Consider the following 22,313-nt stretch of genomic DNA (forward strand, 5'->3'; position numbering starts at 1 on the left):
TTTGTTTCCGGGCCCTGAGGTAAGAAGTCTGCTCCAGCATGCCCCACCACTGCCACCCAGCACCCCGACCAGAGGCCTCAAAGCACTGGCGACCTGGTCATAAACTGGAACATTTAAAACCATGAGCCTAAACTAGCCTTCTCTCTTTATAAGTTAATTGTCTCAGATCTTTTGTTATAGTGACAGAAGCTGACCATCACATGATCCACAGATGGAGGGGTATCTCATGGTCATGAGTCAGAAGCTTTGAAACCATGAAACTAATCTTTAAAGAGATCAGCAGGTTTCTTTTGCAGAAACGGACAAGATAATCCTGAAATTTACACAGAATTGCAAAAGACCTAAAATAGTGGGAAGAATGGAAGTGAAGGGCATTCACTTTCTGATTTCAAAACTGCATTAGAAAAAGAACGGACTTCAGAAACTGTTGCTACAATTTAGATTTCCACACAAAAAAGTGGAACTGGAGACCCTTGTCTCATCCCACACATAAAAATTAACTCAGAATGCAACACAGACTTAAACGTAAGAGCTGGAATAAAGCTTTTTTTTTTAGTAGTGGGATTGAACCTAACAGAACTGTACCACCGAGCCACTTCCCCAGTCCTTTTTATTTTGTATTTTGAGACCAGGTCTCACTAAGTTGCTGAGGCTGGACTTGAACTTGTGAGCCTCCTGCCTCAGCCTCCAAGTTGCTGGGTTTACAGATGTGTGCCACCATGCCCGGCTTGGAATAAAACTTTTAGAAGACAACAGAAAAGTTCTGGGACCTTGAGTTACAGCTACCAGGATGCCACACGTGACGCCAAAAGCACTGGTCTGTGAAAGAAAAAGGTTAGAAATCGGACCTCATGAGAGTTTTAGATGCCGGGACTTCAAAGGACAGCCAGGTGGAGGACAGTGCTGCTGAGGAGCAGAGGGGCAGGAAGCGCCACACCCGGCCTGTGGGAAGCTAGGTGGCACAGCCACTTTGGAAAACAGCTTAACAGCTTCCTAAAAGTGCTTCTGTATGACTGACAGCCGCAGCAGGCATCTGCCCTGAGAAACAAAAGCGTTCACCCAGATGCGCACCAACCCTTCGCAGGTGGTGCCCAAGAGCCAACGCCTGGACACAGCCCAACATCCACTCGAGCATAGACCAGCGCATGCGGTCTACCACGTGGCGGGCACCATTTGGTGACAGAGAGGAATGAGGCTCCTAAGAGTGCTACACCACGGAGAGAACCCAGGGACACCCCGCCAGGAGCAGGCAAGAGGACCTCACATCTCTAGTTCTACCTATACAGATGTCCAGCAAAGGCCAACGTCACTGCAGTGGCCGTGATCGGTGGTGGCCGGGGCTAGAAGTGGGACATCACTGGAGTGACCGACCATCCTGAAACTGGTTTGTGCTGATGTTCTCACAACTTGGTGAACTTACTCAAGTATCACTGAGCTGCATACTTGACATGGGTGGATTACAGATGAACGTAAACTCTGCCTCGATGTGGACTTTTAAAGGGGCAGGTGCAGGAGTGTCCTGTGTTGGAGCCCTGCTGGCCACAGCACCTTGAAAGCATGCACTTTTATCTCCATATTACAGACGGGGACAAGCTGGGGGGCAAAGCTTGCTCGGATGCAAACCCAGGTCTCCTGCCCCACCCTGTCTTGGGCCCCTTCTTCCACACGGCGGACTCCAAGGCGGACCAGGCTTCTCTCCGTGGCCCTTGGAGGGAGTGGTTGCCTCTACCCATGTGAACTCAAAAGGGTTCCCTGTTGGAGTCATATATGAAATAAAAGTAAGGTTCCAGACACTCAAAAAATTTAGAAGTGGTTTTACAGGCCACGTGAATCACTCCCCTGGAACACATCTAGTCTATAAGCATTTTTCCCTCATAAAGCAGAAAAGCCACATGAAGTAACACTGGAGGGCTGTTGAGCAAGACTTCGTGAAAAAGGCAGAGCCTTCTGGAATGCCGAGCAGGGATTGCTGTGACTCAGCGGGTTTCAAGCCTGCGTTGGGAGTTCCGCCAGCTTACTTACTAAGGCACCTCGTGACTTCCTGATTCAGGCTCTGTCCTCACGCTGGCTGCCCAGGTGCTCAGTCACCCACCCGGTCAACTGTGAGCTCAGTAAGGCAAACATTGGGAACAAAGGCCAGTACAGCTGCCATGCCCAGTCACCAGGAAGGGGTCCACTTTCCAGTCAGCTCTGCTCACCTGACAGGTGTCCACGGCTCCTCGCTTCCTGCCACACATCCCAGAGGCGGAAGCAGAGGTTCAAAGTGAGATGATGTCATTTGTTCAAAACAACAGACAGGTAAGCAAGCAGCAGTTGCACCTGAGGCCTGTCCAAGTCCAAGGCCACCTTCTTTCTAGGGTCCTGTGTGCTCTGGCCTAACGAGGACAGTCCTGCGGCTCCAGCGGCCCTTGCCTGTGCTCAGCACCCTCTCAGCCGCTCTGCACCCACTAGGCCCTCCCCACTTGCCCACGTTTCTTTTTTAAATGTTAAGTGACACTTTGCACCAACTTGGACTAACCTCAGAGACTTCGTACCGAGGGAAGCGACCGCCTGAAGACCAGACTGCCCAGGGTCACCACTGCCCCGGGCACTCCCTGCGCCCTGGTCTCCGCTCGTCAGTCCGGCTTCCATCCCTGCATCCCTGATGTTGCCTCTCACCCCACAAAGCGTCAAATATTTACTCTTTGGTCCTTTAAGAAAAGCGTGTGCAGAGCCCCAGGCTTGAGGCCCCGACGGGGACGCAGCCTGCCGGGGCACGCGGTGCAGGGCCCCTCCTGGCTCTTGGTTATCACCAGGCGTGGGGCCAGCCCGGCTTCTCTGTCTAGCTCTGAGTCAGTCAGTGGAAGGCAGAACTGGCCCGTCCACTCCTCGCCCCTCACCATGTCCTCACTGGGCTTTCCAGCCTCCTCCTGGTTCCCCGGTCCTGCCTATCTGACCACGTGCCAACCTTGCTTACCCTCTGGTCACCTTCTTCCTTCCTATCAGGTCAGGAGCTTCCCTGAGTAAGAACCGGAAAGCCTTTTTCCCTCAGAAGGAACTGATATGAACATGGCCAGGCAGACATGAGGCAAAGTCTGCCCATAGCTCCTGGAAAAAGCTTATGCTGATGAAGGAAGAGACAGGCAGACAAGACGCACAGACGGCCTCTTCTCCAGGGTTTTGTTTTGTTTGGATGTGACACCTGGTACTGCTGCAGCCACCTTATGAACATGAGGAGAAATTTCCTGAGGACAGGTTATCACAACAATGATGGCAGAGGGGAAAATGGAAGGCCTGTGTTTGAGACAACAGTATGGAACTGCTTACTGGGCCAACTGTGGAGTCCCCACACTCTGACCTTCAAACCACCGTGGGGGCTGTGGCCATGTGCACGCGCCGCGCCCTAACACGCTGGCCACTCACCGCTCCATGGCTGTTCCCCCTGCAGCCATGCTCTTCCCTCCAGATGGGCCACTCATTCTTTCTCCCAGCTCTGCCCACAGAAGTCCCATCGCCCTTCATGCCCACCTCCAGACTCAATCCAGACTGTCCTCTAGAAGCGTCCTCCTGTCCCTCCCTGACCAGCCACCTGCTCCTGACCCAGACCTGGAACCTGAGGTACTGGCCTTTCTCAGCCTGGTGTTCAGGTATTTGTGCACCTGCCCTCCCAGGCCGGGGGCTCCTGACCGGATAGCACCAGGATCGCCATTCCTCGTCCCCTGCCACCCCACCACACACCCTCTGCAAACCACAGGCCTCCAGTGGTGAACCAACAGGGACATTCTGCCTGGAGACAGTCAGAAAACACCACCACAAACGCTGATTCTGAGCGGCACAATTGACCCACTTTCTTTTGCGTACCTGTTTTTTTCCTAAGTTTTCTACAATAAGCCTTAACGTGTTGATTTTTTTTAAATAAAAGAGAAACTATTTTAAAACAAAAGGTGATAAACTGTCATCGACCAGAGGAGGGGTCATGAGCAGGGGCTGCAGAGCCACACCACCTGGATTCAAATCCTCTCCACCCAGTACTATCCGTGTGACCTGAGCCAAGCTACCTACCCTTTCTGTGCCTCAGTTTCCCAGTCTGGGACTGAGTTATAACAGGACCTATCCTCTTCCAGTGTCTGAGGGCAAATGAGATAGTACATGCCAGTGCTTGGAGCTGAGCCTGGCACGTAGCCAGCTCTGTGAGAGAACGTTCTTTCAGCAGGATGCTGCCCCCAGCACCTGACGCCAACAGGGCCAGGGAGGGCCACTTCCTGTTAGTGCTGCTCCTGGCCACTTGCTGCCACTCAGCCCCTCTGTGGCTTATGCTGGGATGGCGCGCTCCCTCCTGAGAGCCAGCACTCTCTCCCCGCCAGGCCCTCTCCAGGTGGAGAGCACAGATGTCTCTGCGTGAGCTCCCGGTGTCCACTTCCCTTTCTGCAGGGCCACCCGGCTCCCTCTCCAGCTCCTCCCGCCCTCAGCTCGCTCGCTCTGCCTCCATTCTCAGGACCAGGGCTCTCTCCTTCCTCCCCCAAGGCAGGACGCTGGACACCGAGTGTCCTCCCAGCATCACTGAGACCAGCCCCCGCGTCATCCCTTCCAAAATGAGAAACAGAGAAAACCAATCTGGTCAAGACAAAGCAGCGTTGAAACCACCGCCACGGAGCAGAGGAAAGCGCTTGCCGATGACGCAGTGGTGCCTGGCATGTTGATCTTCCCAGGACAAGAGGGACTCTCGGTAAGGGGTGCCGTGTTCATTCAAGGAAAACGGAAACCTCTGTGTACATGTCAACTCAAAAACCTGCGCAGGCCGTGACGGGGACAGACAGACACAAGTGGTGGACGTGAGGGTCAGGGGATGATTCTATAAACCGGGTCCACTGTGCTGACCCCCTCGTGCCTCACGTTTAAAAAGCAATTCACCTGCAGCCCTGTCTGGCTGAAGTCCACATTCCTCAGCAAACCACCTGCCACCTACAGAAGCGCAGGCCCCCAAGTGCCGATAAGAAGAACGCGAGTTACCCCGAAGGGGACTATTGGCATAAGATCTGCTATTTTGCTGCCGCCATTATTCTGCCTCCCCTCAACCTTACAACCCAGATTGTTAGCCCGGGAACCTCCCTACCAGCCACTGGCCCATTGTTATTAGCCCATCCTCCTTGCTTTCACGCTCTCCCCCTCCCGGCTCTCTCTCTCTCTTTTTCTCTCTCTCTCTCTCTTTCACCCTGCAGGGAGACACTCTGCCTGCTCCCTTAATAAAATCTCTTGCGTGAGTTCCCGGGTCCAGAGTGGTTTCTGGGTGCTTTCAGGGAGAATTCTGTGACCCTCGCACAGACCAGATCCCAGAACTCTGGGAGATAAGGGTAATTCTCCCCAGCCATAAAATCTGTAAGAACAAGTTCCAGTGGGAACTGGTCAGCTTGCACCAAAATGACCTTGAGTTGTCACGGCAGGGGGACTTCAGAGTCTGGTGGCATCCTGCTGTTAGTCAAAAGTGAAGAGGTGGACTTGGGCAGGGCTTTCTGGAAACTTCCCCAATAAAACTGGATGACGGGAGGGGCACACCATCCCTCTCCTCTCTGAGAGGACCCCTCTCTCCCTTGAGCGTGTCCCCCTTTCCCCTTTCCTATCCCTTCTAATAAACTCACACTGTCACTCTGAGTGACGTGCCTGAAATCTTTCTGGCATGACTGCAAGAATCAGGTGTGGCAGGGTCTCCAAGCTGCCTGGGTTTCCTGGAAGACCCTGGCCCTGGAACAGTCCTGGGGAACAGTTCTTTGAAGTGTCCTTTTGCTGTAACCTCCACAGTTTGGAAGCACACGTCGGTGGCTGGTTGGGGACAGAGGCAGGGATGCAGCTGAGGTGGGGCTGACCGGGCACAGTTTATCTCCACACAGCCTCACTGCTGTGGACAGACTGTGGTCTGCGGCTACGACTTTTCCCCTGCCTCCCGAACTAGCAACACTTTTTCAAAAAAACGTTCCTGGGAGCAAAGCGGAGCTAGATAACTCCCACGTAATGTTTAACCAATGTTTTTTTTTTTTTTTAAAGTCGGTTGTATGAAAACCAGCGTGGCTGATGAATCAGCATGTGTGACCTGCTCTTATTATCTTTCTGACTCGTGGTTAGTCAGGGAGGGGAAACCTGAGAGTGACATGTCGCGGGCGGCTCTTTCCCTGGTCAGGTCAGTGGGTAGGTAAGGAAAAGAGATCGAGCTGCCAAGATAAGAACTTTCTCATCAAGCCAAATTTCCTATTTGGCTAGCACACAAAACCCACTCACGAAATGAGTCATGACTTCATCTAGACCAAACCTCTACTCCATGGCTCTCAAAACAGACACGGTGGCCGGTCTATTAGCCCGGTTCTCACCGACGGTCAACAGTCAAGGACACAGCTCTGCAGCTGGGCTGTCCAACACAGCAGCCACTGGCCACATGTGGCTACCAAGCTCCTGAGGTAGCTAGTCCAAAATGAGCGGCACGGCTTGTGAGTGCACACTGGATTCCAGAGACTTGGTACGAAGGAAACAGTGGAAGGCATTTCATCCACTTTTAATACGGTGACTACAGTAATGGTTTGGGTATACTGGTTTAAATAAGATATTTAGATTAATTTCACTTATTTTCAAAAATATTTTCTAAACATGGCAGCTAGAAGATTTACAACCCATGTGGCTCTCCTACTGGATGAAGCCGCTCTAGAGCCAGAGGCCTTGGTTTGAATCCTGGCCCAACCTCATGGGCCAGCTGTACCATGCTGGGCAAATGGCTGATCCAGCCCCAGAGAGGGAACAGGAAGCAGACCTCCTACACACAGGGTACCGCGCTCCCGAGGAAGAGCCCACGTGCAGGTTCCCACAGTCTAGGCGGCTCGTTCCTGAAAAGACTGCATTTTTTTAAAATAACGGCTTTACTGTGATATAAGTCACAGGATAGAAGCCAAACTCTTCATATCGTAATTCAGTGGTTCTAGTACATTCACCACAACCACTATCCAACCCCACAACAACTGCACTGCCCCCCAAAGACCCCATCTCCATTAGCAGTCGCTCCTAACCCCTCCTTGACCAGCCCTGGCAACCACTATCTACCTTCCATTCCTGCCGATTTCCTTAACTTGGACTTTCATTTAAATGGAACCAAAAACACGTGTTCTCCGTGCCTGACTTCCTTTACTTAGCACAATGCGTTTAAGGCTCGTCCATGTTGAAGAATGTGCACATATTCCCTGACATGCCGGCACCATCCTGTGCTCACCGCTCATCATCCGAGGGACACCAGGCTTTGGCTGCTGGGAACAAGGCTGATAAAAACACCCACGTGCAAGTTCCTTCTGTGTAGATGAGCTGTTTCTCTTGGGTACAGACCTGGGAGGGAGTCGCTGGATCACAGGGCAACTCTATTTCACCTTCTGAGGAACTGCCGGGCTGTCCCCAAGGGGCTGCGCCGTGTCACACTGCCACCAGGAGGTTCGATTTAATGTATGCTCAGACCTGGGTTCTTCTCTGACTCTGATGGGCTGAGTTGGTGGATGCCAGAAGAGACAGGAGGAGGGGCAAGGAGAGCAGCCTGGCAGAGGGCAGAGGGGCTGGGGGCCTTCAGCAGAGTCCTGGGCCTGGGTCCTGTCTGCCTCCCTCACTGTGACGTCAGCACGGCACCTTGTCTCCCAGGCCTCAGTTTCCCTGTCTATAAAGGCCAGCGGGGTTCAACCTGGGCTTTGCCTCCTGGGGACATCTGGCAATGCCTGGAGGCATCTGGGCTGTTACAGGGGGTGGGCGTGTTGCTGGCATCTAGTGGGCAGAGGTGCAGGGCCCTGCTAAGCACCCAGCGTTGCACCAGGCGGCCCAACAGCAAAGCGTTATCAGTAAGGCCCAGGTGAGACACCTTGCATCAGACTCGAGTGGCTCCAGGGGACTTCTGAGGGGCTGCCAAACTGTTTTCCTAATGGTTGCACATTTTATAGACCCACGCCTGACGCAGGAGGGTCCCTTTCCCCACATCCTGTCCACACGCACACTGTAGGCACCTAATGGAGTGTAAATGGCTTCCCACCACCACCACCCAGGACTGTTCCCAGGGCTCGTCTTAAAGGAAAAGCAGCATCGCTGTCTCACCTGGTGCCTGTAGTTGTACCAGCCATTTGAGCCGGCCACGATCACCACCCAGTGCTTGCCGCCATCCTCAGGGTCGTCCACACCAGTGGGAGCAGCAGTGACACCCAGGGCCAGGCTGAGCAGTACGGTGAGCTTCCAAGTCATTCTGCACCGTGGCATTCAACTGCAGGAACCAGAGAAGCAAGCGGCAGAGTCGATTAAGGAGGAACGACAAGAACAGTGGACCCTGCAGCACCCACAGCGAGTGAACCAAAGACAAGAACACTGGGCCCCACACGCTGAGGAGGACACAGGCAGAGCGCTTCTGCTCCGTCTGCGTGGCCCCTTCCACTGCATGGAGAAGGGGCTGCCCCAGGCCTCTCTGCCCAGCCTCCGGAGGAGCAGAAGTTATGCCTATGACCAGAGAACATCCAGAAGGCACTTTGGGGACCTTTTAAAGTTTTTGTCACAACCCGAAAGAGAGCAGATATAATTCATCAACAAAATTCATTGTGTGGGCAAAATATCTACCACATACTAGAAACAAGAAAATATACAAGGCCAGGCGTGGTGCAGCCTGTAATGCCAGCGGCTCAGAGGCTGAGGCAGGAGGATCACAAGTTCAAAGCCAGCCTCAGCAACAGCTAGGCCCTAAGCAACTCAGTGAGACCCTGTCTCTAAATAAAATACAAAATAGGGTTGGGGATGGGATTCAGTGGCCAAGTGCCCCTGAGTTCAATCCCTGGTACCCAAAAAAGAAAAAAGAAAAGAATATGCAAGTAATATAAACTGCATAGAAAAAATGTGAAAAGCAGACAATTTAATAGCAGTTACTGCTGGTTGGTAGGTGGGATTAAGATTGAACTTTTTCAGTTTTTTTTCCCTTTTTGGTAATGGTCATCTTTATCTTTAATAGTTATCTTTATCTTCTTTATCTTTATTAGGAATAGTTTTCAAATATGTTTACAACCAAGTGTGATCTTTTTCCTATTTGCCTCTTTTTTATAGTTCATGTATATTACTTAAAAAGCCTGTAAGCATTCAGTACATGTTCAGCATTAACAACAGTGAGGGACAACTTATGTTTATGGGTGAATTATCGGGATAAGCTACCATCAAATGTGAATCCACGTCTGTGCGTAAGACTTAACAGAACATGTACGTGTGCTCCGTGGAACAGGTGGGGCAAATATTTTCGCTCCGGCTTTACGGGGGCAAGAGCAAGTGACCTGTCCAAAGTCCACGAAGTTGACCTGGCCAGAGGAAAAACCTTTTGCTCAAGATCCCTGCCCCAGCACTCTGCTATGTGGCTCTGCATCTCTAGACTTAATTCTTAATGAAATACAACCTTATTTTATACTTCAATGTCAAAACTTCTTTATTTAAGAACAGAGTCTCCCTACATTGCCCAGCCTGGTCTAGAATCCTGGGCTCAAGCAATCCTCCTGCCTTGGCCCCTGAGAAGTCGGGACTACAGGCACTGCTACCATGCCAGCTAATGCCAACGCTGTAAAGTTTTAAGCACAAAAGGTGGGCACACGGCCTGGTTCTGGTCACCCTGCAGTACGAGATGAGACCTCTCCTGTGTCCTGGCTATGCTGTTCTAAATAACTGCCTTCCTGTTGGAGAAAACACAGCCAGGCCTGTGACTCTGTGATAAGAGGAAGACACTGCATTTGAGACGTGGGGACTGAGAGCAGAAGGGAGGCTGCGAGGCCGACCTCCGCCTCCACCTGTCCACTCATTCACCACTCGGCCAGGCTCCTGCCCGGCTCTGCAGGACAACGCCCTAGGTACTGTGCACCCAGCTGAACAGCAACAAAGCCTCTGCCCTCACGGAGCACGCAGTCAGCTGACAGGTGACCCACCTCTGCGGGGAAGAAATCGTCCTCAGCGTTCTGTTCCTCGTACTCCAAGCACAGAGTGAAGCCCTGGTGCTCTTGTGCAGGTGCCAAGAACTCAGGGCTTCCACAATGCAGGTGAGCACCCAGCTCACCCGGGATCTTGGAGGATGCAGATTCTGATGGTCAGGCCTGGGGAGGGCCTGGGACTGCATGGGGCCGGTTTCCCATGACCCGAATGCTGCCAGCCTCAGCCTGCACTCCCAGATGCCTCTGCACGCACCCTGCAGGCTCCAGGCCTCCTCGGGCCCAGCCCTGCCCGACCCGCCACCCGCCAAGGCCCTGCAGCTCCACCACCGAGGGATGTCTCCCACCCAGGAACCCGGCTCGCATCTGTAAGCCCACATCGTCTGAAGTCCGGTTTCTGCAGCAACACTGTCGCTCTGTGAAGGCGTAACTAGGGCAAGGTGCTCCCGATTTGCCTTTTTTGGTTGTTTTTGGGAGGAAAGAAGTTTAGTATGACCATAAGAGATGAGGTCCGTGGACTGACGGGTCCCCCAACCCCTGAGAAGGCTCCTCCAGGTCCCACTACCCGCCCGGGGCACAAGTATACAAACGTACAAGGAACCAAGAGGGAGATCAGCCCAGAGAGGGAAAACCTATGTCCCCAGAGCTCCCCAGGGCCCCGGAGGGTAAGAGAGGGGCCACTGAGGTGGCCAAGTGGCAGCTCTTACCCAATTCCAAGCCCACCCAGTAGCCCCGTGGCTGCAACCAGGGCTCGCTGGGAAGCCTTCCCTGGGGGGGGTCAGTAACATCTCTCTGGAAAATGAAAGACTGAACACTTTTGGTTTTTCCAGTTAGGCCATCTCTGTGGTGACCAATCAATTCAATTCAATACGTAAAGCAATTCAATACGTTTCAATAGAACTTCAGCTATTTAAAAAAAAAAAAGCAGTAGTGGGCACAGTGGCACACGCCTGGAATCCTGGCCACGCGGGAGGCTGGGGCAGGAGGATGGCAAGTGCAAGGTCAGCTCTGGGCAACTTAGCAAGACCCTGTCTCAAAATAAAAACATAAAGCGCTGGGCCGCAGCGGCAGAACCCTCCGCCGTTCAATCCCTAGAACCACAAAAGCAAACACAAAGCCAGGCAGTGTGTTTGGCCCATGGCCGCAGTTGCTGACCTTGCCCGGTGGAGAGGAAATGTTCCCCCAGGCCACACCCGGGGACAGTCCCGCTGGCTACTATAATCTCATCAGCAATCACCAATCGGCTCTCCATCTGCATTTCATTCTGCTGAGTCTGGTTTGTGCAATAGTCCTGAAGGGGCTCACTCCTCGGGAGGCACTGACGAGCCACTCCCCTCTCGGGTGCAGGGTTAAAAGGAATAAATAAAACTCAGTCAGGCCCTCCATATCCAAGGGTCCCATATCTGTGGACCCAACCTCGAATCAACAATATGTGGGGGAACAGCTACTCGGGAGGCTGAGGCAAGAGAATTGCAAGTCTGAGGCCAGCGTGGGCAACGACATCCTGTCTCCAAATGAAAAATAGAAAGTGCTGGGGACGTAGCTCAGGTAGAGCATCCCGGGTTCAATCCCAGGGAGGAAGGGAGAGAGGAAGAGAGGGTGGGAGGGAGGGAGGGAGGGAGGAAAGGAAGAAGAAATGAAGGGAGGAAGGGAGGAAGGGAGAGAAGACGAAAGAAGGGAGGAAGGGAAGAAGGGGGGACAGAGGCAGGGAGGGAAGAAAGGAAGGGAGGAAGGGAAGGAGGGAGGGAGGGAGGGAGGGAAGGGAGGAAGGGAAGGAGGATGGAAAGGAAGAAGAAAGGAAGGCGGGGAAAGGAAAGCATGTATTTGTTCTAGCACATACACATGAGGGGAAACCCCAGCAAGGCAGGTATATATATTTGGGGGGAAGAGCTGCATCTACACTGAACGGGTACAGACATTTTTCTTGTCATTATTCCCTGAACATCACAATATAACAAGTATTTACACAGTATTTACATTTATATAAGGGACCTGAGCATCCAGATTCTAGTTATCCGAGGGGACCCTGGAAGCAATCCCCAAGGACCAAGGGATGACTGTCCTCACGTCAGTGGTCGACCTGACTGTGAAGAGAGTGGACCCCACCAGCTTAACTGCTCACATTGACCAATGGTGCAGCAGCCACAAAGAGCACCTCTTGGTTCTTTTACAAAATCAAGTTCCTTCATTCTTCTAATACACCAGCAAGTCACCCCACAGGGAAGAAGAGTGCCTTGTTAATACAATGGCAGCCGCACAGTGAATAGCTGATGGTGGCTCCCTCTGTCATGTTTTTTGTCATTCCTTAAACACAACACTAAGTTAAAAGCCACACGGTAGGCCACTGAACAGAAATGACACTCAAAAAACACATACACTAATGCTATTCTGGGAACCAATTTGAGGCCTGAGTGAAGAGGAAACATGAAACTAATATCACCATCTCCACAACCCTCAGCTGCCCACCGTCTCAAGTGGCCAGCCTTTGATGGCAATTTCCTGATGGACATTGTTGCATTATTACTGGCAAAGTCATAAACAATCTTGCAGCATCCATTAATTCTTGCTTTATCAAAGTGAAAAGTGACAAAGAATGTATGAATGATCCCTGCTGCACTAGCTCCTGCAACTCTGCTATTCTCAGTCATGCCCTCCATGGTCCCCGCACACAGGCTACACTGTCCACTCCCTCCGTCTGCCCTCACAGCCACCCCGTCCATCCAACAAATAGGGCCCAAGCACCCACAAGCTGCTCATGGGCACACACAGGGAAGCAACCAGACCAAACCCTTCTCTGAGCTGACATCCTAACAAAGACACAGCCCTGAAACACTCAGGCCGTCAGATGGCGATGAGAGCTCCGGAGAAAAATAAGGCGGGCAGGGAGAGAGCCCCTGGAGAAGGGGGGCATCGTTTCTCAAAAGGAGAAGACTTTGAGGAGGTGAGGGAGCTGACCCACTGGGAAAGCAAAGCTCTGGAAGCCCCATAAATGGCCACCCCCAGGAGACTGTCCAGGTAGCTCAGCCATGTCACATCCTTTAAATGGGAAACTGTGGACTCCTGAAAAACAGCAGGCAGCTCTTAATGCCAAGAGTGGACACATCTCCATGGTACACTGCCAGGTGACACGTTTACCTGCTAACCACGTGCAGGGAGAAGATAACAGAGGAGGCGGCAAGGGGCGCCCGGAAGAAGAACACGCATCTATCCCTGTGTGTCGCCCTGTGAAGGCCCTCTACCTACTCCATCCGCACGACAGCCTGCGAGCGAGTATCACTCCGTTCAGATGGGGGGGGGAGTGCTGAGGCTCAGAGGCAGAGAGACCCGCTGGTGAGTGGCACCACTGTGACCCACACACGAACCTGACTGTAAAGACTAGGCTTGCTCCCTGTGCCATCTGCTTCACACACACTCAGTTACCTGTGAAATTCTCCAGGCCCAGTAACCACACACGCACCCTGGGGCTCAGGTCCAAGTACAGAGGCGGCCCTCAATGCTCCCTCCACAACAGGCCACCCACGGGGCTCCTCCCACATACTGGGTGGGCCTCTGAATAAAGAGCTCCGGTCGGCCCATCGGTGGAGAACCTGACCACACAAGGTCACACTCAATGGGCAACATTGCGAATGTCACCAGTGACCAGTCCTCTGCCATCCCTCATGTCCCTGCTCCGGTGATGGGGCTATCCTAGGTTATCCATGCGAATGACTTGACTCCATTTCGAGGAACATACCACCTAGTGCATTTAATCCATTTGGGAAGTTTGGGACCAAGTGCCCCTTCTAGATAAACTGTCAGGAACAATAAAGATAATAAGGCCGAGGTCACAGAGCCCCTAAGTACTGACTCAAGTTCAAACCCACTCTGAAATCAAGGCCATGTCACACCTCAAGCATCACCAAGGGTGACCGCTCCTTGGCAGCCCTCATTCGCCAGGCCCTGGGTACAAAGAAGAAACCATCAAAGCCAGATGAAGCAGCCAGTTAGACAAGGACAGGTATAAAGAGCCTTCTGAACTGAAGAGTCTTCTCCCGGAGTTTTGTGGGGTTTGCTGACAACATGCAAGAGAAACACGGACAGGGATGAGGACCTGTCTTCCTGAGCACGTGTGGGTCAGACTCCTCGGAGCTCTCTTCTCCTCGGGGCCTTGGCCTGGCGAGTCCAGTTTTAGCAAGATCGCTACAAGAATTCCCTCACCTTTGCTAGCCAATCAAGTTCCTCTTGGTAATCTTCCACTGACAGAGTTCAGGACTCAACCCTAAATATGGCATCTGAGCATACTAAGTATTTCAAACTGAAGGAATTCCACCAACCCCCTCACCTGGCCCACAGTCCTAAATTCCAGCAGACCCCTGCTGTACTTGAAGTTGTATTCTGAAGTCTCTCTTTCCTGCTGCAGTAACTAGAAGAAAATCTGTCTTGCTTTAAAAAAAAAAAAAAAAAAAAAATCCAGTATAATTCCTTTTTGAAGACACACAATTACCAAGGCAGGGGAGACCCTTCCCTTCCCTCCTCTGGGCCTCGACAGTGCATCGATGAAATGAGATGGTGGAACTAAATTACCAAGGGTCTATTCAGTTCTCAAATCCTTTGATTTTCTAGCTAAAAAAGATTAAAACAAAATTCAACTAGATCTTACCTCAAATAAAAAAATGTACTTTATTCAGCTTAGCTTATCATTTCTTTTCCTATAGGGAAAATCTATAATTCAGTGGCAAACTAGATTCTAGATTAGATAATCCTTCAATGCTAATTATGATTCTAGCAAAGTTATTTTCTAACTCTGTATATTGGGGGTAACAGCAATGCAAATATTTGTCCATAGACATGCAAATAAATTCTATAAATGGAGGTTCCACTGACCCCCCCCCCCCCCCCCCCCCCGCCAAGGCCACTTCCACCTCCCTTTGTACATTCACTTCAATACTTCTAAGCTTCAGATGCGACTTTATTTTGAAGTTTCCTTTTGACTAGCTGTAGCTCCTCACCAACTCTCCTCATTACTAAGTTTCAATAAATCCTCAGTATGTGTTCAGTTTTATATTTGTGCAGCAATAACTATCTTTTTAAATATACATATGTTAACATTATAGAAAGCACAAGCAACTAATATATTTCAAAACACAAAGATATTTTTATGAATTTACTAGTGACCAGAAGATTTTTAGGTATCTAGCAAAGTAAATTCTGATCAGTGGTGACTAGTCACTTCATTGTTGTGTTCAGTGCTTATTTTTACCCAAATTACTATTTTTGAAATTTGGTGTCAGTGCAGTTTGTGGTCTTTTCCCAAAATTACTGAACATGACTTTTATAGCTACATGTCAATTCTTGGGTTAAATTTTTACTTTAATGTTTTTACTTTAAGAAATTTAGGAGTAAATATTAAACTATAGAAACATTTTTAAAAAACATAAATCACTCATTTCCTACCAACTAGACCATCAGCTATTAATATTTTATACCTCTATTAGGTCTTCTGCTCCAGCATAAAATAAAAATTACAGATGAAATTTTCCCCTATACAGTATCATCCTCCACACACCAAAGGTAACCACTATCCTAAATAAGCATTTCTTTCCAACTGATTTGTTACAATTTTTTTTTTTTTAATATACTGGGGACTGAACCCAGGGGCTTTCTACCACTGAGTACTCCCCAGTCCTTTTTCAGTGAGTCAGGGTCTCACTAAATTGCCCAGGCTGACACTGAACTTGCAAATCTCCTGCCTCAACTTCTCAAATCCCTGGATTCTGGGATTACAGGCATGCTACCACCTCACCTCGGGACTCATTATACTTTTAAAAAAGATACATATCCACTCCATCCAGGGATTCCTTATACTTTTTTAAAGATACATATCTACTCTATAAACATTTCTCACTGAATAGACTTTTACGTTGTTTCAAAAACATTTTTTTTAACCATTATAAAAAATGTTGCAACAAACATCCAAACATCCCTCTCTTTGTATACAAATGTCTAGGGTATTTTCTAAAAGTTGAACCGTTGGGCCTTAGGATGCCCATTTTGCTATGGCTATACTGTTGTAAGACACACCTATACCAGCAGTCGATGACAATCTCATTTTCTCCAAACATCTATCACCTCTTGATATCATCAAACTTCACAATTCCTAATCTGATGGATACAAAGTGATCTAATTATAGTTTTGATGTGTGCTTCCTGTATTACAAAATAAATCTTATCATATGTTTATTTAATCATTCATATTTCAACACCCTCAAAACACATGACAACTTCCCTATCATTTCATGGAACTTGAATTATCATCTACTAAGCAACTTCTGCAGTTACACAAAAAAGAAACAAACAGAAAACCTTGGAATTTCTTCAAAAGATAGTCACAGGGTCAGGCACAGCACACATGCCTGTAACCCCAGCTACTCAGGAAACTGAGGCAGGAGGATTGCAAGATGGAGGCCAGCCTGGGCAACTTAGTGAGACCCTGTCCCAAAGTAAAACGAAAAAAGGGACTGGGGATGCAGTTCAGTGGTAGAGCACCCCTGGGCTCAATTCCCAGAATCCCCCCACCCAAAGAAAAGGTCAGTCAAAGGTAGGAAAACTCAAAAGAGACAAAGCTCACTTCGATATACACTCGGCACCACTTAATGATGCTTAGGTCACTAACTGCACGTGCAACTGTGGTTCTGTAAGATTACAATGAGATGGAAAATTCCTATTACCAATGACATCGCAGCCATCGTAGCACAGCCATCAGAGTAAAGTGGCTTTACTCCTGAGTCTGCAGTGATGCTCATGTGAACAGATCAGTCATATGAAAGTAGAACACATACTACTATGTCCAGTATGTGATACTTGGTAAGGATAGTAAGCTACTTTGTTATGGTCTACGAACTTACTATACTATATTTTTATCATTATTTAAGAGTGTACTCCTAGTTTCATAAAAGAAAAAGCTTACTGTAAAACAGTAGGCCACGTGACACTGACAGCAGTCGCAGACATCTCCATGTACTGCATCCTCTGCAGGCATCAACAGGCCATGTCCAGTGACTGACCTATACCATCTGGCTCCGTGTTCAAACACTCCATAATGCACAGCAATGAAAGCACCTAATGACACATTTCTCAGAACATACCCCCATCATTAAGCAACGCATGGCTGTATTTTCCTGAGCCATATGTGGTACAGCGTATTCTACTTCCTTAACAGCTCTCAAATCTTTTTTTCCTTTCCTCTCCCTTCCCACTGCAACGGTCTTTAAAACTCTCTGTAATTCTTTGTGGGACTAAAGCAATGACCTACCTGTCTTTAATGTGACCTCTCTCCAACACTTCCCTATCTGCAACACTTTCCCACCCTACAGAACACCAAAGAAACAGATCGCCTTAAAGTGCAGCTTCCTGGACATTCAGGATAACATCCAAATCTGTCACAGCAACACAAGACCTGTAAGATGTACTTTCTATTCACATGGCTCAGAAAACTCACCACCCACAAGAAATTCGTTGCTCTAACCAGGTTCCATGGCACCAGGTCCAAAAGCTTCCCTCCTTCTGTGCCTCCACCACGCTCCTTTCCTGATGACACGCTGTCCTCCTCCTCCATCTCACCAGCTTCTGCCCTTCCCTATATCTTCACTCAAGCATCCCCTTCTCTGTGAAGTCCCTACTCCTTACCCCAAGTCAGGGTCAATGTTGTCCCTGTGCAGATCTCTATTCGTGCCTCTCTAACACTGGAATTGTTCACTAGAGGCTTGTCTCTTCCCTCCCACCTCAAAAAGCTTCACAAAGTTTGTAGGCAGCCCTAAATAAAGAAGCCGGGGTCTTCCAATAGATACACTCCACAGGGCGTGTCTCAAACCTTGTGTGCTTATTTTCATCTATAAAACAAAGCACATGCCACAAAGGTCCTTCTTCCAGTCCCGACTGCACAGTGCCCGACCTAGAATAATCCTAAATCTAACAGAGGCTATGGACCACACGCGGCTAACTTTCACTTTCCGGTTGATGTTGGGTGGTCCTGAAACTCACCAGCTCAGCTCCAGAAACCAAGGCTCCCTTGACATCTCCGAAGGGCTATTTGGGGCATTTTTGTTTGGGTGTTTTGTTGTTGTCTTCGTTCACAGACCTCCCCATGGATGTACTCCCCCACACCAAAAGCATCAGCAGCCTCCACTGTTACTAGATGGTGAAAGTCGGAATCCAGCCCTGGACCCAGGCGGGCACTCACTCAGCAAATCCCGTCTCCTCTGGCGCCTCAGTTTCCCCTGCAGGGCAACGCGCCGTTCCAGCCCGAGCACGCGCGACCAGAGGGCTCCGCTCCACCCAGCACCCCTCGCAAGCAGCCCGGCTGAGCGGCCGCAGCCTGTCCCTCGGGATTCACCGTCTCCCGAAAGTCCTCCTTGCGGGACGAGAAACGGAATACCCACAAAAGGTCAGGGAAAGAAAAGCCCGGCCATGAGGCCGAGAGCCGCTGGTGCCCGGCTTAGACTTGGTGACCTGTGGTGTGATCCCTGGCCTGTTCCCCGGGGCCGGCGGTTACCTGCGGCGGGAGATCGCGGCAGTGGCAGCCGAGACAGCAGCACCGTGGGAACTCCTGGCGGCGCGCAGGCTCAGACCAGACCCTCGGTCGTCTGCCCCGCTGTGATTGCGCCGCCGCGCCGCCGCTCCCAGGGCTAAAGCCCCACCGGACTTTAGCGGTGATTGGTGGAGCCTTGGGGCGGGGCGTCTGCAAAAACCAATAGAAGAGGACAATGAAGCCGGCTAGTCGGAGGGACTACAAGTTCCAGCGTGCATGGGCGGGGGCTCCGAGCTGCGGTTGCGCAATGCCCCAGGACTGGGGGACCCCGGGCACGCAGGCGAGCCTCAGTGATTACCGGTGTCCACTAAGCCTTTAGTTCGAAATTGTCCGCGCATTGACCCACTCAGAGAAGCTTCAAGAATTCTGATGCTTCCTTGTGGTCCCCAGAGATTGTAATTTCACTGGTCTTCGTGTGGCCTGGGTTTTGGAATTTGTAAGGAGTCCCAAGTGATTTGGAGACACAGACCCTTTTAATTCTCATCATACGCCTGTGAAAGATGGAAACGGTTATTTTCACCCCAACTTTGGGGAAACAGGGAGTTTAGTTAAGGCAAGGAGATAAAGTTAATTGTCCAAGTTCACAATAAATGTTACCTGGCTGGAGAGAACTGGAACCCAAACAGTCGGGTATCTGAATCCTGTGCTTTTAATCCCTAAACAGTGTTATTTCTCAAAAGGTTTGTATTATCTCAGAGCCAACTGGAGAGAAAAATAAAATACCGTACATAGGAGCGCCATGTGGTGGCGCTCAGTGAATGGAGTTGGATGGAACTCCAAGATTCTGGACTACAGTCATGGCTTGTCTCCTTTGATCTTCTTTATAATTTTTTTATAGTATGTCTTAGGTCAGCATACTTCTCTGGGCCTGCCACCCAGGCTTATGAAAATACAGTCACACCTTTTGATTTAGGTATTATCTCTGGTTATTTTTGCAAACAAGGCAGACTTGAATAGCTATGTGAGAGACTGCATGACCCATAAGGTTGAGAAGATCTGCTCTGTGTAACTGGGTGACCCAAGGTCACAGCTTGGAAGTGTTGTTTAGCTTCAGCCAGAGTCTAAGTCCATAGCCACTTTTCATGACTGAAAATGTTTTCAGTATTCTGCGTCGGAGAGCTTTATTAGAACTTCATTCTCCCATTTACTCAACACATTTAGTAGGTGTCCCTTATTGACAGGTGAAGTTGAACATTGAAAGTAGGATTTCATTTCTTACCTCCTTGTGAATTTGTTGTTACGTAAGAAACAGAAATATGTTCTTAACCCCCCACTAATTCATGCAAAATAAATGGTGGCCTGATGCCTGGCACGTTTAAACAAACAAAGGGACAGGAATAACCTCTTTGGTTTCCCTCAGCAACAGTGTGGGACCAAGAGCTCAGAGTGCAGGACAAGAGAAGGTGACTGGATATTGAAAGTCAATGGGAAGAACTGCTGGAGGGTGTCATGGAAGTGTTTAAGAACCCCAGAAGAGGCTAAAAGGTGGCTGCCCAGCCCAGTCACAAGAGGGAAGCTGAGAGGAGGGAGGCCTGACGTGGGGCCTAAATGCACGTGGGGGATTCTGCACTCGAGCTCTCTGGATTCAAATCCCAAATCTACCACTTACATGCTGTGTGACCTGAGCAAGTTCCTTAGCTTCTCTGAACCTGAATTTTCCCAAATAAGAAGTGGAGAAAACAATACCTACCTCATAAGGTCTCTCTGAGCATTCGATTTGTTAGCACAGTGCCCCATAAATATCAGCTGCTGCCTGGGATCAGGGGATCCCTGTGGCAGGTGGGTTATAACTTGAGAATTATGGTGAGGAAAGTGAGGTGGGAATCTGTGACGGGAAGTGCTCGTGCCCCTGATGCCCAGGAGGGCTGATGGCCAAGTAGGAAGCACTGAGCTAATGAGAAGCACCGTCGGCTCAAGTGGGCACCTCAATAGCCCCGGAGCGGGGAAGCAGGGGGCAGGCAGGCCCAGGCTCCCTGGGGACATACACATGACCAGGACTGGTGCTGCCCTACGGTGCAACCGAGATTAGCGAGGCCAGAAATGAGCGAGCAAGACCACAGAGTGGGTCAGATAGCCGGATCACAGAGCTAACAGCCCTGAGGAGTCATTTCAAGAAAGGTCTGTTTTTGTTTAATAGTGGGAGATGGAGCGATCAAGAGTAGGAAGCAACCAGAGTTGCGGAGAGCAGGGTTCTCTTCTCAGTGTCACTGACTGTGGGGTGGGCAATTCTGGCAGGAAGCTGTCCCGTGCGATGCAAGATGTGTAGCAGTATCCCCGGCCTTTGCCCACCTAATGCGGTAGCAGCTCCCCCCTACCTCGCCCAAAGTTTTGACAACCAAAAATGTCTTTGTAGATATTGCCCAGAATCCCCTGGGGTGGGCAAATGTGCACTCACACCCATGTTGAGAACCAGTGATTCGGAGAGAGGGTTGGACAGGTTCATTCATTCATTCTGTTTGATGTGATGCTTAAAGGCATGGACTCCAGATCCAACTTCCTGAGTTTGAATTCCAGCTCCGGTACTTCCTTGCTGAGCAACTTTGAACAATCGTCTCACCTCTCTGTGCTCCAGGTTCTTCTTCTGTAAAATAGGGAATGAGAGCCCTGTGCTCTATTTCTAGGGTGACTGTAAAGATGAAATGAATCAATACATCTGCTGTGGTCTGCATGCATCCCCCAAGTTCACACAGTGGAAGTTTAATCCCTAATGCAATAGTGTTGAGATGTGGGCTCTTTAAAAGACCAGAGCCCTCATGACCTAATGGATTAATGCTGTCATTGCAGGAGTGAGGTAGGTGCCAAGGGAATAGGTTGCCCAGAAAGGACTGAGCATGCCCCTTCTCTTACTCTTTCACTCTGTGGCATTTTCCATCATACTGTGACACAAGGCCCTTACCAGATGTCGCCCCTTGATCTTGAACTCCCCAGCCTCTACCACTGTGAACCAAATAAACTCCCATTGTTTATAAATTAACCAGTCTGTGGAATTCTGTTATAGCAGCACAGAGAAAGACATTGTGTAACGAAAAACGTAGAAGACAGTCAAGCCATGTGTTGACTATTTACCAACTGCATGTCAAATGCCAGGCACTAGCCTGAGCCCTTGGCAACCCTCTGGTCAATTCTTCCCACCAAGGATGGAGGGGATGCTGTGGTTGAATGTGTCCCCCAAAGTTCATGCATTAAACCTTCACTCCCAGTGCAACAATACTGGGAGGCAATGGAACCTTTAAGAGGTGCCTGGGTCATGGGGCTGCGACAGGGGATTAATGCCTTGTGGGAATGATGAGCTCTTGTGAGAGGGAGAGAGTTACCTCTCAGCAGGTTGTTGTAAAAGCTTGTTTGATCTCCTCTCCTCTCTCTTGCTTCCTCTCTCACCACGTGACCCCTCTGCCCTTCCACCGTGTCATATTGCTGCACAGGCCCTTCACCAGAATCCAGGCAGGTGCTGGGGGTGTTCTTGGATTTTCCCAACTCCTCCAGAACCATGAGCCTCTATGCCTTATAACTCACCCAGTCTCAGGTGTTTTGTTATAGCAAATAGACTAAGACAGTGACCTTTCTAAAAAACGGAAACAGCTCCATTAAAGTAAAATATACGTAGAAAAAGCACACTTTTTTGTGTGTGGTGTTGGGGGTTGAACCCAAGGCCTTGTGCATGCAAGACAAGCACTCTACCAACTGAGCTGTATCCCCAGTCCCTAAAAAGTACATATTATAAATGTACAGCTCAATAAACTTTCACAAAGTGAACACAGCCAGGTATCCAGCACTCAGATAAAATCTGAGCTTGGCCAGCACCCCAAATCCTCCTTTGG

The 22,313-nt window shown here is 49.9% G+C and overlaps 1 protein-coding gene across 2 annotated transcripts in view; it reads right to left on the reverse strand.

Moving 5' to 3' along the window:
• The window catches only part of Lgmn (legumain), a 30,866-nt gene extending 12,279 nt beyond the window's left edge, over positions 1-18,587 (reverse strand). The window contains exons 1-2 of one of the 2 annotated variants that reach the window (XM_047539179.1): positions 18,460-18,587; positions 8,083-8,245 (exon numbers count right to left, since the gene is read on the reverse strand). In XM_047539179.1, coding sequence (XP_047395135.1) covers positions 8,083-8,241 — 159 coding nt within the window. In that variant the 5' untranslated portion in view covers positions 8,242-8,245; positions 18,460-18,587. Of the gene's footprint in view, positions 1-8,082; positions 8,246-17,948; positions 17,972-18,459 lie in introns of those variants that run through there. The other variant, XM_047539178.1, reaches the window with a different exon arrangement.
• Between the last annotated feature and the right edge of the window lie 3,726 nt (positions 18,588-22,313).

This window comes from Sciurus carolinensis, chromosome 2 (assembly GCF_902686445.1).
Source record: "Sciurus carolinensis chromosome 2, mSciCar1.2, whole genome shotgun sequence".
NCBI classification, from domain to species: Eukaryota; Metazoa; Chordata; class Mammalia; order Rodentia; family Sciuridae; genus Sciurus; species Sciurus carolinensis.